We start from the raw sequence: 14,807 nt of genomic DNA on the forward strand, positions 1-14,807 counted from the left end.
AGATGTTAAACCCAGCCCCGAGGACAGGGAGGCCAAGGAGTTTTCTTTGGGCTCTTCCCTCTGCCACCCAGCTGTGGGAGCAGCCAGCCTCGGCCATGCCACCTCCAGCCCACACCACAGCTCCGCAGGAGGTGGGCGAGAAGAGACGGCCACCCCAGGCTGTGGGGCGACCTGCCCGCAGCGACCAGACCCACAGCACCTGGCTTGGTCCAGTGGATCAAGTCCCAGCTTCAGCTGATGGGGGGGACAACCAAATACCTCGTGGGGCAACAGAGGGGAGAAAGGAAGAGGAGATCCTGAAAGACTGGCCTATTCCAACCATTTTATCATGAGATTATATTACTGAGTGTATTGACTGTTACTTTTTTTTTAAGGCTGTATCCTGGAATTCTGTAATTGTGTGAGGATTTTAGCTAATCTCAAACTAAAAGCAAACACGAACCACCACCACCATCAAACCGTATGTCCTTAGCCTGCCAGATCACAGAAAGAAGCTGGGGGCAAGAAAATACTTTTTCACATCACGATTTTAAAATCGATCTCCTCCTGGAGGGCAGGACTTGCATTTCTGGCTGGAAGCCGGCAGGGCGGTTTTAAACCCAAGGGAGACGCAGGTGAAGACAACGGGTGTCACCGAGGCCCAGCGGCAAGGCTGGAGAACCGCGGGAAGTACCTGACTCCGTCGGGGCGACGGCCAGGCGGGGCTGGGGCTCCTCTGCCCCTTGCCGCTGCGCGGGGCGGAGGCCGGCGGGGGATCGGTCCCGCCGGTCGCCCTCTCCCGCCCGCCCTGGCTGAGGGGCTCAGGCGTGCCCCGAGGCCGCCCCGTCCCTCACAGCGAGCCCCCGGGAGCGGCCGGTAACGGCCCCCCACCGGCACACCTCGGCCCCGCCCCCTGCCGGTAACGGCCCCCCCGCCCCGGCACGCCTCGGACCCGCCCCTGGCGACCTGCCGGCTCGGCTCGGCTCGGCCCAGCGCACTCGCTGGGCTCCTGGATGGGCGGTAAGGCTGTTTCCTCACGGGTGGCCCGGCCCCGAGCTGCCCCAACGGCCGTAACGGCCAGCGCCGCCCAGGCCCCACTCTGCCCCCCCCCCGGCCCACCGTAGCGGGGGGAGCTGAGGTACGGCTGCGGCCCTCTGCTCCCCCGGGGGCTGTGGAGCGAGGGAGGAGGCTCGCCGTTCCTTCGCCCCCGCTCCCCCCCCACCCCGCCTCCCACGCCTGCCTCCTCCTCCTCCTCCTCCTCCTCCCTGGCAGCGCGGCTCCCCGCGGCGGGCAGGTGCCGGTGCCCGGTCACCGGCGGGGGCTCGGGGTGGCCGGGCCGGGTGGTGGGCGGCACGGTTGGAGGAGACTCTTCGGAGCCCCGAAGCGGCGGCGGGTCGGGGATGGGCTCTGGGCCGCCGCCCGCCGGGGTTCCCCTGCCCCGCTCCGGCCGGGGGAGAGGGGCGGCCCGGGGGAGGCCCCGGCGGCGGGCAGACCCTCCGAGCCCGGCGCTGCGGGGCAGGCGAGGGTCCAGCCGTTCCCGCGGTCTGTGCCACCTTCGAAGTGAACTTGGGGGGGAAAAAAACCAAGATTTGTTCAGTCTGATAAGCACAGAAAATGCCTAATAGCGGCCAGTCTTTCAGAGGAGGTTTTAGTGTAGCTCCCACACCCTTCCCCCCCCCCCCCCCCCCCCCAAACCAGCTTGTCAGTCGGAATAATGCTTGAGGAGATGTGGCGGGTCTAAAATGATAAATGCAGCATTGCCTGTATAATTTACAGGTGCCAAACTAAACTTACTAAATCTGCCTTAATTGCATAAATAGTTGGAAGCACTATATTTTTCACAGGATTAAACGGCCCGTTCCTGTGTTGCTGCAAGTCACGTTCACCTCTTCGGTAATCTTTCGGACAGGGGAAGCCCATGCAAACAAAAAGAGCAGTGTTTGAGTATACACGAGATGGATGAAATAAATAGTTATAGAAAATAGTTAGGAAGTGTTGGATATTGTTTATAATGAGTTCGGTTTGTCTCCTGTGTACTCACTCAGTACTCTGTATTGAACAACTTCTGTTAAATGTTTTCTGAATATTGTTCACTAAGGTAATGGCTTTCTTGTGGTGTGGGCAGATAGTTAAGTGTAAATTTTAAATAATTTTGCCTACTGCAGTTTTCAGTTGTATAATACTGGAATGTGTTTATTTTAACATGAGCATTCTTTCTTCTACCTTATCAGCTTTCTTTATTCCTACACGGCCCGTATCACAGAAGTATTTATTTATAATTCTTTCTTTGCAGGCTAATATCCTACACAGAAAGGGAGACTAAATAACATGCACATGCTGATTACTGGAGGAGAGGCTGAAGGACATCCTGTTTTGATTTAGCAGTGTTATTATTCTTTGGGGTGAAATGAAGAATTTGATTCTGTTTTGGAAATATTCAGATTTCTAATACAACTGAACCTCAGTAGCCTTTTTTGCTGTACAGATTTCAACAAATGAATTGTTCTTAAAGATGCAGAACCTGTCACTAGTAGAAAGTCTTACTACTACAGACACATCACACCAGATGTCTCTAAAAGACCTAGCCGTTGAAGTTGGTGGTATGTCTCTCAATGAAAGTGAGTGTAACTTGAATGAAACAACAAATAACGAAGAAATTATTAATCTTGAACTAATGCAGCAAAGCATCCCTGTAGTGAATAGCAAAGGGGGAAGTTGTGAGGAGTTTTCTGAGAGCAGCTATAGTACCTCAGAACCCAGCAGTTCCTGGGGTGATTTTGAAGGCTTCAGGGAGCCCTTAGACAAATCAGAGAGATTTGGTCATAATCTTGAAGTTTTGGTGAAGTCAACAAAAACTTCTAGAGGTGATACGGACTTAAACAGTGGACATTGCAGTGCTTCTGCTGGTCACTTCTCTTGTGAGCCATCTCTACACAGTGGGATACGGGAGGCTTCTAGCTCTCTAAATGAGGTATGTGTTAATAGTAAACCAAAGAGCAGAAATGTTTGTATTACCGCTTTCTACATCTCAAGATTTGTATCTGAATGTCTTCTCTATAGAGGATAATGCTGTACAGGGAGAGAAACTGTCAAGCTACTTTGCAGCTAACTCAAGTGGTACAAAAGCAACTCCCTTACGGTGTTTGACAAACGCTTAAGTTATCCTGCTGGAGAGCTTTAAAGAATGTAATGCGCTACTTTGCTTCCAGACACTAGGAATAAGTAAGCACATACATAGAAATGATGAACCTTGCCCTGAAGCGCACACAATTTAAAAGCTAGACGGGAATGAGCATAGGAAACAAAAAATCAGGAAGGTGGGTGACAAAAACAGGGTGGAAAAAAATTCTGTGAGCTGCCTGCAAGCTTACTGAAAAACAATAACTTTTGTTATTTAATATATACTGCCTGAATAATCCAATTCCTGTAATTTTAGACTGATTGTGGGTGGAAGTTAGTGACAGAAAAAAAAGAAGTAATTTAATATAATTCATTTTCTAGCATAGGATGTTGCTTTCTCTCATAATATGTTGGAACTAATAATTTGAATAAATACTGAGTTATATAATGTTTCCTTTTCAGCACCAAAAAAGTTTCAGTTTAAGGATTATACCTTGCAATTAATGTGTTTCAGTGTTTACCAAACATGCATCACCAAAGCAAACTAACAAAAGGAAAATAAGAATGTACAAATACAAAACAAAATGCCCTCATTCTTACTACTTTTATGCTAGATTAAAACATTTGAAAAAAGAGAGTAATCAACTAAAGCTTCCATGGAGTTAATCAGTAGCAGTAATAGCTTACAGCTTGTAGTCTGTTAGATGAGTTTTAGTATGCATAGGGAACTGAGGGTTCTCTGGAGACAGGCTTTCTTCCCCTTGCCTGGGGACTTTACCTGTTGCAGAGGTATTGCTAGGGAAAGCACAAAGATGTACGTGGGTCAGCTGTTCAGCACTGCTAGAGTGGAGATCACAAGATACCTGGTTATTGATACACATGAACAGAATTTAAGTTGTTTGTAATGCTGGGAATTGGGGACAAGAAGTCTTATGTGGAAAAAGAGAGTATGTAATGACTGGAGCTGAAATAGAATATAGCAGATTGTTTGGTTTCTTTCCAAAAGCAGTAGATCTTAATCTTACTGAAGCCTTTACTTTATTTTTGCATTTATTAAAGGCAAAAGAAAATGTCCACTACAAGCTAAATAAGTTAACCCTGCCTGGAGTTTCAAGTTGTCTGTTCTCGTCTCAGGGTTGAGAAACAGCTATAGAGCTGTTTGAAGTTTCTTTAGGTGTAGAATATACATTTAGCTTGTCCTTCTTGTGTTGTTTGTTTGAGACCGTAACCTCTGTCTTCTGTGTGGTCAATAGAAAAAAAGGCCAGGTAGGTTGGAAGGGACCTCAGGTCAGAGGTCTGACCTTCGGTATCTAATGCTTCAGTTGCTTAAGCAATGTCAGTCTGGAGCAGAATCCTTGCAGCAGCTGGATACTTTGCCTACATGATTGAATTCCTTTAAGGATTTTTTCATGTGTTCTTTAAGTACTGGCCATTGTGAGAGGGACTAGTGGACTTGCTTAAGCCCTAGAGTATTCTGATATAATAGGATGTAGATGATTTGTTCAAAAAGCACCGATGTGAAATTTATGCATTCATATTTTTATAATCAATACAAAGCCACAAGGTAAATAGAAATACACCAAAATTTTGTTTTGGAAGTAGACAGTATTAAAGATAATACAAATAATACCTTGCATTTTTCCTGTATGTTGGGTTTTTCATCTGGCTTGGCTAAGCCGTAAGCCAGTGACGTGTATGCATGTCAGAGTAACATCACAGGCTCTGAGAAGAAGTTACCTGTGCTTCCCCCGATTCACACTTCTGTGGCTGTAATTTCACCCTCACCCCAAAGCCAAGAGCAGCTGCCTGGCTTTTCCTTAGCTCCTGTCCCATTTAGGGTTTGGTACCTACTTGGAGGGTTTTTTTTTTGACCGTGACTCTCCATGTATGGTTTAGCATGTCTGCTTTCACAGAACTGTGCCTTTCAAACACCTTTCTCTTCCATATAGTATCCCTGTTGTAAGGGAAGACTACTGAAATAATTTACAAAACAATTTAAAGTATTATGCCACTTTGGGCAAGATTCAAAGGATTTTAGCCAGAAGTCTGTGAATGTCTCAGCAGTCGCCCTTCGGGATAGGCATTTTAGCAAGGAAGGAGCAGCATGGGGCACAAATTCTATTTCTAGAAGGATGCTCAGAAGTACAGAAGCCTTCCACAAGCTCTGTAGATTTTGCCCACTCACCCATTAGATTAAATCTGTACTCTCTCAATATTCACTGCATTCATCTGAGTTCAGTATAATGAAACTGTGGAGGTATCTCAATTTATTTGAGCTGCTTGAATTACAAATAAATGAACCTGTCAAAATATGAAGTATCCATACCTATGTTTTTCAGATTAAATTGTTGATTGCTAGGCAAAGAAAACAAACTGACTGGTTTCATTCTCTGGTTTTCACACAACATTGCTGCTGCTGGATTGCAGTCCCTCTGCAGGGTGTTCAAGTCAATTAATTGCTTTGATTTAGAAAATTGCAATAATTCCTTCTTTGAAAGAATAAAACGATAAAGCTTCTGGACCAGATGGCATGATAACATCCTTTTAGGATAGGATGTAAATTATGCACATTTTTCCTTGTATATGTATTTCTTAGTTTTCAGATAACCCTGTTACTTCCAGTAGGCCTGTTTGCATGAGTTTGGATCACTCGTGGCTATGTTCTGTCCTCCAAGCATCCTCCTCATCACTGCTGGAGGAGGAGGAAGTGTGTAAATCTGGCTCTGATTTTTAATATAGGCTGGAAAAAGTTTGGTGCAAATGCAAGGAAATAGAGACATACCGACCCTAGCTTTTATGCAGACTTAAACAGTGGAAGTATTTATTGGTAACTATAGCATTTAGTAGTTATGTTATATTTAGCTGAATTAGGTGCGTTTGTGTTCAAATATTAAGTTAGAAAAACAATCTTTCGAACTGATGTATGTATAAGTTTTAACCTGGACTGAATTGCCTGAACAGAAGGAGGAGTCTTGAGTGCCAATAGGTAAACCCAGTCTGTAATGCAGTAGCTGGGAAGTTAGAGACGAAGGTTCAGCAGAAGCTCTTGGACTCTTTCTTCTTCTCTAATTCTAGGTAAATATTCAAAACAGCGAACCAAGAGATCAGTCCCTTTGTGCCATTAATATTGATACAAATTTTAAAAACAGTCAATAATACAATCTCTAGAAATATTGTAGTCTTTGGACTAGGTCCTTCATGAACTGTGGGGATGGCCTCTATAACGTATGTGATAAAACTTTGTTTTTTTCTAGGCAAACCACAGCTATGAGGATATATTTAAGTTGGGCTTTCCAGAAGTCTTTGTATCACAGTCCAGAGAGAGCATAAGAAGCTTAGATCAAGTACTTGATACAGATAATGAAGATGTTGCAATTCCTGAACTTATGAAGAATGAACTTTGGTAATGAGTTTAGATCAACGGTTAAAAAAAAAAAAATACTCCTCAGCGATTACACTGTTTATTTCATAATTTAAAAATCAGTGGTACTTGGAGGTGAACTTAAAAATCTTTTTAATCACTATGCTCTTTCAGCATATAATCTTACCAATTTTGTATTGTGTTGTTAAAGGGAATGGATTGTGTTTTAGCCATTGGAAAACAAGGAAGGGAATGTATCAAAATTACAAATTCCTGCTTAGGGTTTTTCCTGCTTGGTGTGCCTTCTTATGACTAAGCCTCTGGAATGCCAGAACACCCAACAGGCAGCCTGTTCTTCCTGTTCGCTTGTCCTTTCTTTACAACACATCTAACTTATTTCTTCATCATCTGAGACAGAAGCATTGCTGCTGCTGCTACTGAAAACCCACTCGCTTTTTTTTTTTTCCTCCCTTCCCAAGTTTCCCAGGTGGTAACTTCTTCTCATGTTTGACTAGATGTGCTTCAGAATCTGCTACATCTAGCTTCTTTCCTGGGGTGATGCTAATAGCAATTAATATCATTAACTTAGCTTTCTCTTAAGACAGCTGGAATGCTTTTAGATTTGTTACATGTTTTTGAAGGATCAGCAGCTTCTGAGCAGTATTGTAGTTACTAAACAGTATTGTAGTTATTTTTCCATGCGTCTGAGCTTTGTATCTAGAACGCTGGGTCAGACTATACTTTGGAAATGCCATAAGAATCACAAGAAATTTAGTTAAAACATTTAATGTGGGCATCCTTTTGGCAAGTTCCTTGTATATGCATTATATTTTAATCAGCCTCAAAATTGTGGAGAAATACGATATATATGTAAAAGGGACTGCAATATTATAGCAGAGTATCAACTACAGACAAAAAAAGCCCTGACCTCCTCAGGTGAATAACTAAGATCAATGATAATTGCATCCTGTACTAAGCAAAAAGCAACTGGATTTATATAGGATGAATGCAATGTAAGAACCCAAAGCAGTGTGTAGAGGGAGCTCTTAATTCTCACAGTTTCAGCAGTGTGTGCTTGTTTTGTAGTACCTTGGTGCCCAGAGCAGATGCAGGTCACCCACCTGAGCAGCAGGCTGCTGCAGTGGAGAGGCATGACTGATAGGAAGGAGAAAGGTTTGAGAGACAGAAAATGCCAAGTGCAGAATTAATAGGGCTGAACTCTACCCACATTTCACAGAAGCAATTGAATAATGCAAATTATTGGCACGTGACATGCTCTGAAACGTGCTTCTCATGCGCTTCTTATCTGAGAAACCCAAACATACAGTTACATTGACTTGCTGTTTCCATTAATTGTCATGCAAGCTTATTAGTACATTGGGTTGATAGTTTGAACTAATGTAGAAAGAGTTTTAACATGTTTCTTTTTGGATCAAGGTAGGCTAGTACATGACTGTGTGTAGTGAAAATGACTAAGTTATATACATTTCACTGGAAACTTTGTACACCCTATAACCTCAAATTGTGTTTTCTTTCCTAGCATTGATTCTGGAAACATATGGAGAACACTTAGAGACTTTGATAATGCCCCCAGCTTAAGACATCCCTGGAGTAAATCTCATTGCCAAGAAAACCTCATGAGTGTTCTTGGAATAGATGCAAATCAAAAGGTAATTGAACAACGGTTTGCTGGTATGCCAGCATAAACACTTGGTTATGAGTCTGATTTTCTGTAAGCTTACATGCAGATGCATGAGGAACTAGATCTGGGTGAGTCACAAGTTTTTTTACAGAGAGCCTTTTAAAATGATAGTCTAGTGTTTTCTCATCATTATGTGTAAGTAACTATGAAACTGTGCAGGATCAAATTTTGATCATCTTTACATTGAAGCCTCCATTATGTAGCTCCCTGTTGCATTAGGTGATACATTCAGTGTTAGTATAGATGTAGAATCAGCTTTCAGATGTGTGTGGAGTAAGATTGTTTTCTTTTTTGCTCAGAGTATGAGTAAATTCTTAGTCTCTAATATCTTTCCAGTAGGTGAAAATCAGATTTGAATCAGAGAGGCTGTTAAAGTAATTACTGGATGTTTTTACTATATACGAACTGAAAGTGTGTTCCGCTTCCCTTTTCCTAAGATTATTCTATGTGTTTTTGCAAGGCTTGAGGTAGAGTAGTATGTTTTAAATTGAATCAAGACCAAACCAACAGCATTGAAAGATCTCAAAAAGAAATGTCTCTGTTTAATCTCTTGTTTTGAGAAGATAAAGGTATCAGGGACAGTTCAGTATTCAACCTGGTTATTTAATTGGGATGAATTAGTCACGTGTGGTTTTCAGAAGTAACTTTCAATTGATAATATGATTTTTGAAGCATGGGGGGGTACTGCATTCAATTTCATATAAGTTACATATAAACAGAACGACGGTGCTGAAGGTATAGGACCTATTCTACACTTGAAAGTCACTTTTATAGAACTGTTACTTAAAAGGAGAGAATGGGAGACATTTCTCCAACATAGTTAAACTCCCTGTGTCTGTTCCTTTCTTGCCCATAGATACACCAGCATTAAATCAATGCCCAGATAGCTTAAACTTATGTCATTACTTCTTTTCTGTTACTGGAAAATTGTATTGCTTTTAAGAATACTGATGGAGATGTTTTTCTCGGCTATTTTCTAGTGTAACTTAAGGCTAATTTTAATTGGAAATAGCTTTTTTATTAATTTAAGTCACAATTAGATTCATGTGCATAGAACTTGTTTTGGCATAAAATTGTTTCAATGCAAGGGGGGCACATGATATATCAAAATGCAGCTTCAGAAAGTAAAATTTAGTATTTGTTGTTATTTGAGGGAAATTTCTCTTTAGGTTGTATGCTTGGAGGTCAGATAGAAATTGGTAAAGAAAATGTAAATTATGATTTATTAGGACTTTTTGGAGAGCCAGGATGACATTTTTGAGGAATCAAATGTTAAAGATAACGAGGACTTCAGACTTGACGGATTCAGTATTAATGACTGCAAAGCTCTGATCCAGACCAAGGTAAGAATTGCTCTGAAAGTAAGTGCTTCAGCGAATCACACGGTGTATTTCACACATCCCTCTGTGCCGTAGCCAGCTCTTCTAGCATATGTCCTAATGTAATTGTTTGGTCCTGAGAGATTTGTTTGGATGTGGAGTTGTTTTCTGCTCTTTGAAACCTATCTGAAAGCTTAAGAAAAGGTACAATATAACATACCAAATGCAAAGCAACATAATAGGGGGCACACTGAAATATGAGGTTATTCATTCCATAAGCTGGATTTTATGCCAAGTTACTGGTTGAGAGAGAGCAGCGATATATGAGATCTAGTCGGGATGCTCTGATGACAAAGGAAAATTAGCATGTTTGTAAAAGGATCAACACATTGATCACTGAGAATGACGATTGTAACTCACTCCCAAAATATATGTTAAGGGAGACATTAGGAGCAAGGCTGGTGGAGAATAAATTACATTCAAACTTGCATTTCAGATATTCAGAATGATTCAGATTTGGTTTGTTCACTCGAGGAGAAAACAGAAGCTACTTAAGGAGGAAGGCAGAATTGATGTTATAATTACAAGGATTTGGGAACATCACTATTTTTAAACTGTGTTACAAAACATACAGAGAAATGAAATTTAAATACTTTGTTGTTTGTGCATTTATGTCTTTGGTCAAACAGGCCTTAATAAGCTCCGTTTCTTTCTTGCTAAAGCAATGCAAGTTGGAAGGAAATTCTGTCATTGCCATTGCTTTAAAAAAAATCAGTCACGTTCTGTTTTTAACAAAGTATTTTGGGTGAATATTCTTAACGCAAGGTCCCTTCCTCAGCAGAGCAACTTGAGCAACTGTTGTTGCTGTGGAGATGCATAGTTTGAGGCACACTTTCATTGCTATGTTTTATTCTATGTACTGCATTGGACAATGAAGATGTGTACTGTTCTGGGAACCTTGTACAGAGAAGATGTTAGTCAGGAGAATTCCGAAAGAAAACCAAAAGAGACTGTCAGGTTTATTCCTTCATAATGCAGTTCTGCTTTCTTTGACGAGTACACATGAGGGTGGGATCACAGGAGCTGACACATCCTTGGAAAGGTGTAAAATACAGAGGCAGGGTTTAGGCAAAGGAGAAGTGTTTCAAGGTAGATGAAGAAGGAGTAAAAGTAAAGAGAATCTTGATATAAAGTTAAGGTAAAGGGACAGTATTTTTCTGGAGTAGCCTCTGAAGGGAAAGAACAAGCCCTGCAGCTTGGGGTCTGAAAGTAAAGCTCATTAGGAAATGTATATTGCCATTTCTAATTTGTAAGCAAGTTAAATCATATAGCGATGGATGTTTTCCTTTTATCTTCCTAGTTATGTCATTTTTTTCTTTCTAATTTTATTTTTATGGAATCTGTGTAAAAATTTGATTGAAATACACCAAGCGATTAATGTACTGTAGAATGGGGAAAAAAAAATAACTTAGTTTTTCTTTTTCATTCAGCTTTCTGTATCGCCGGATTCCAGACATGGTCATCTTTTCACCTGTAACCTCTTTTTAAAAACTACGTCGTCAAATGGACACATGCAATACATAACAATCCCAAGGAAGAAGCACATTTTCACTACGCACAACCTGAAAATGAAATTTTTCAGTAGTGATGTTTGTTGAACCAAATGCACTTTTTGATCTTTTTCTGTTTTTGAACTGAATGCAGTTGACCTTCATTTTGTTACTGGGTTGGTACTATAGACTACATACGTTCTTTAGGAAAGTGACATATTGCTATATATGAAGTACCTAAGGCCACGTTATTGGAAGATATCTAGTCTATTTAGTTGTGAAGTCAAAGGTGTAAAGTCATGCAGAGTCATGTCTCTTACAGTAAATCCAGCTGCAATCACACTGTAAAGATACTCTGTTGGACTATCAACTACGGACCTTTCAGGCCTTAATGCCTCTTCGATCAAAAACCTTGTTTCCCTGCCAAAATCTTAAACACACCTCCGGTGTGTTGTAAAAGCTGCCTTGTCACCACCTCTCCTCGTCTTTGGTCCAGGTTGGATCAGCTGAGATCTGTTACTTTGCTACTGCTGAACAGAATGAGAGGAGCCTTCTACGTCTGGTGGCTTTCACTGGGCTTTAGGAAAATAACAGTTTTAACTTCTGTCTGTGGTACTATGGGCAGTCAGTGAAAGGTTTTGTTCTGTCATTGGTTTCTAACTGAAATAAATCGCCTCGCTGAAGCTGACTGTAACAGGACTTCTTGGATTCATTCATCCACCAAACACACTACGCGTAACCATGCCTGTTAAAGCTTCGCAGCAGCGGTGTAGTTCAGGACTTGCATTGCACAATACCATAAATTGCTGCCCTTTTAAAATTTTATAGTAACTATCAACTATGTTGCCCATCTTCCTGCATGTGGGAGTGCCAGAGGGGATGTACTTCACTATCATTCGTGTAATCCATGGTGCTTCCTTGCCAACTGCAACAGCTTTATTTATTCATTGGTAATAACAACTTTTACGCAAGTGACTAATCCATCTACTGCTTTGGCCATTCAGAATAAGAGAATTTTATATGGCTTTTAATTTTAAAGAGTTGCTGAGCACTGCAACTGACACCTTACATGTTAAAAGCAGGGAACAAACTTGGATATTCCCAAACTAAGTCAGATAACTATTTAATGATGTACCTATTGTGTTTGTAGAATTAAGAATACTACAAAGCACTGGCAGACTCCAACCCTTAAGCTAGTAAACTGTTCAGCAGTGAAATTACAATTGCTGTAATAACTTATAACTTTACTAATGTTTATGATACCTCAGTGCTATTAGCATAGGACGAGCTGTGTATTGGTTACTCAGTAAATGGGACCAGGCCATTTGGGAAGGTGCTCTTTGGAAGTGGCTCAGCAGCTTCCCTGGCCCTAGAGGAAGTTCTGCAGGGCCAGACTGAAACCTCCATCATCCCCAGGGAGCAGGGTTAACTTTTTCACTTAACACTGGATTTGAATTAGTTTTCAATTTCCCTTCTAAGTCTTTCAGACCACTTAAATATGGACAACAGGATGACCATGAGCCAGCAATGTGCCCTCGTAGCCCAAAAGGCCAATGGCATCCTGGGTTGCATCAAGAAGAGTGTGGCCAGCAGGTCGAGGGAGGTCATCCTCCCCCTCTACTCTGCCCTGGTGAAGCCTCGTCTGGAGTACTGTGTCCAGTTCTGGGCTCCCCGGTTCAAGAAGGACAGGGAACTGCTGGAGAGGGTGCAGCAAAGGGCTACCAAGACGATTAGGGGACTGGAACACCTCTCTTATGAAGAAAGGCCGAGGGACTTAGAATCATAGAAATGTTAGGGTTGGAAGCGACCTTAAAGATCATCTAGTTCCAGCCCCCCTGCCATGGGCAGGGACACCTCCTACTAGATCAGGTTGCTCAGAGACCCATCCAGTCTGGCCTTAAAAACTTCCAGGGATGGGGCTTCCACCACCTCTCTGGGCAACCTGTTCCAGTATCTCACCAGCCTCATGGTGAAGAACTTCTTCCTAACATCCAGTCTGAATCGACCCATCCCTAGTTTTAATCCATTCCCTCTGGTCCTACCATTACCCGACATCCTAAAAAGCTGGTCCTTTCAGTCTGGAAAAAAGAAGTCTGAGGGGGAATCTTATCAACACTTATAAATACTTAAAGGGTGGGTGTCAGGAGGATGGGGCCAGGCTCTTTTCAGTGGTGCCCGGGGACAGGACAAGAGGTAACGGGCACAAACTTGAGCATAGGAAGTTCCACCTAAACATGACAAGGAACTTCTTTCCTTTGAGGGTGGCAGAGCCCTGGAACAGGCTGCCCAGAGAGGTGGTGGAGTCTCCAACTCTGGAGACATTCAAAACCCACCTGGACGCGTTCCTGTGCAACCTGCTGTGGGTGACCCTGCTCTGGCAGGGGGGTTGGACTAGATGATCTCCAGAGGTCCCTTCCAACCCCTACCATTCTGTGAAGTATGTATGTATTACATAGGTTGTAGGCCTAACCTCACAAAATAGTAAATTGCCAATAAATGATGAAGGGGTAGTTGAGGTTGGTAATAAACATTATTGAAATAAATTAAAAGATTAGAATCCTGGTTTTATGCTTTCAGACAAGCAGGGCCCTGCAGAGGGGCTTGGGGGGGCAAGATGTAGCGTGTATAGCACCAGCTGATGTACCAGACCCCGGCTGCCCTCTTTTCTTCTGGGCTTTCAAGTTTGCCTTTGCTTTCGCTAACATCAGATGAACGTATCAAAGAATATTTTATCCTGTTACCCCAGGAGAAGGGTGAATAAATCATCTTTCCCTCACAGTAGCAGGTTTTACAGCCCTGTCCAAGGCACATCTTGGGGGGGGCGGAAAAAGGGTTTCAGCCCTCTGTGGTTCAGTGGGGAAAAAAAGACTACTGGGGTTCCAAAGGTGATGGGCTCCACATTTCAGGTCTTTCTTTTTTTGGACAGAGGCTATGGGCCACCTGAGCCCTTACTGCCTGTAAACACGGGCTGCACAGGACAACGGAGAGACAACTCCCGTCATCAGCCTGAGACGAACTAGTTCGTCTCGTCAAAGGACAAGACATAGCAGATCTGAAATTACAAAGTAAGTAATTCAATTCACCTTCAAGGTTGTGGAGTCCTGGCAGCCCACCAGCCCTCATCAGAATCTGAACACAATCTGCATATTTGGGGGTATTCGCAAAGAGAAAATTGCACTCCGTTTAATTTAACTGAGAAGAGAGCACACTCAGGGAGACAAACTAAATTTTATCAGAGCGTTTTCAGGCATATCGCATTGTAGAAAAGTAGCCTCATCCTCTGTTGTCATCTTGGGAAACGAGGGGTGCCGGAAACCCCTCTGGTGTGTTTTGCACAAATACTGGCTATTCATTTCCTTTAGTCATTTCCTGGTTCCTGCCTTCCCCGGCCCCCAGCCAAGCCTGCCAACAACCACCACGCAGGCCCCCCTCCCCACGGCGGCAGGGGGATGGAGCAGGTGGTTATTCTGCGAAAACAGGGCACGGAAGAAATAAAACTTTCTATAACGGGGTATGTTTTAAGCTACGGATTTCACCATTTCTAACCTTAGTTGTGAGCTCTCGGCTGTGAAACGCTGAGTTTTGATGAACTAAACATGTTACTGTGCTCTGTGTTTGTGGAAAGCAAACAGACTTCTGACATTTGCTTAGGATTTTGAAAAAGTGAAAACTAAAGCAAGGTAAGAAGAGTTTTAGACAGCAGAGCTAGGCAAAAATGCCTTTTTCTTCCACCCAGATTAGAGGGGAAAACAGACCCACAGAACAGACTTTTTAAA

General features: G+C 42.6%; 1 protein-coding gene across 3 annotated transcripts; it reads left to right on the forward strand.

Annotated features, from left to right (window-relative positions):
- The first annotated feature begins 871 nt into the window (after positions 1–871).
- Positions 872–14,299, forward strand: CLBA1 (clathrin binding box of aftiphilin containing 1). Of its 3 annotated transcripts, none has more exons than XM_054199520.1 (6): positions 872–999; positions 2,273–2,950; positions 6,354–6,502; positions 8,001–8,130; positions 9,392–9,505; positions 10,972–12,604. In XM_054199520.1, exons 2-6 carry the CDS (start codon positions 2,492–2,494, stop codon positions 11,137–11,139), a joined length of 1,020 nt encoding a protein of 339 aa, XP_054055495.1. In that variant the 5' UTR covers positions 872–999; positions 2,273–2,491; the 3' UTR covers positions 11,140–12,604. The 3 variants fall into 3 exon arrangements, 2 of the variants coding, with proteins under 2 accessions (XP_054055495.1, XP_054055494.1); XR_008466090.1 differs by lacking the exon at positions 872–999 and adding an exon at positions 13,958–14,299 and having other exon boundaries at positions 1,992–2,950; positions 10,972–11,207; XM_054199519.1 differs by lacking the exon at positions 872–999 and having other exon boundaries at positions 1,992–2,950.
- Positions 14,300–14,807: the final 508 nt, after the last annotated feature.

The sequence above is a fragment of the Rissa tridactyla genome, chromosome 4 (assembly GCF_028500815.1).
Source record: "Rissa tridactyla isolate bRisTri1 chromosome 4, bRisTri1.patW.cur.20221130, whole genome shotgun sequence".
In the NCBI taxonomy this organism is placed as follows: domain Eukaryota; kingdom Metazoa; phylum Chordata; class Aves; order Charadriiformes; family Laridae; genus Rissa; species Rissa tridactyla.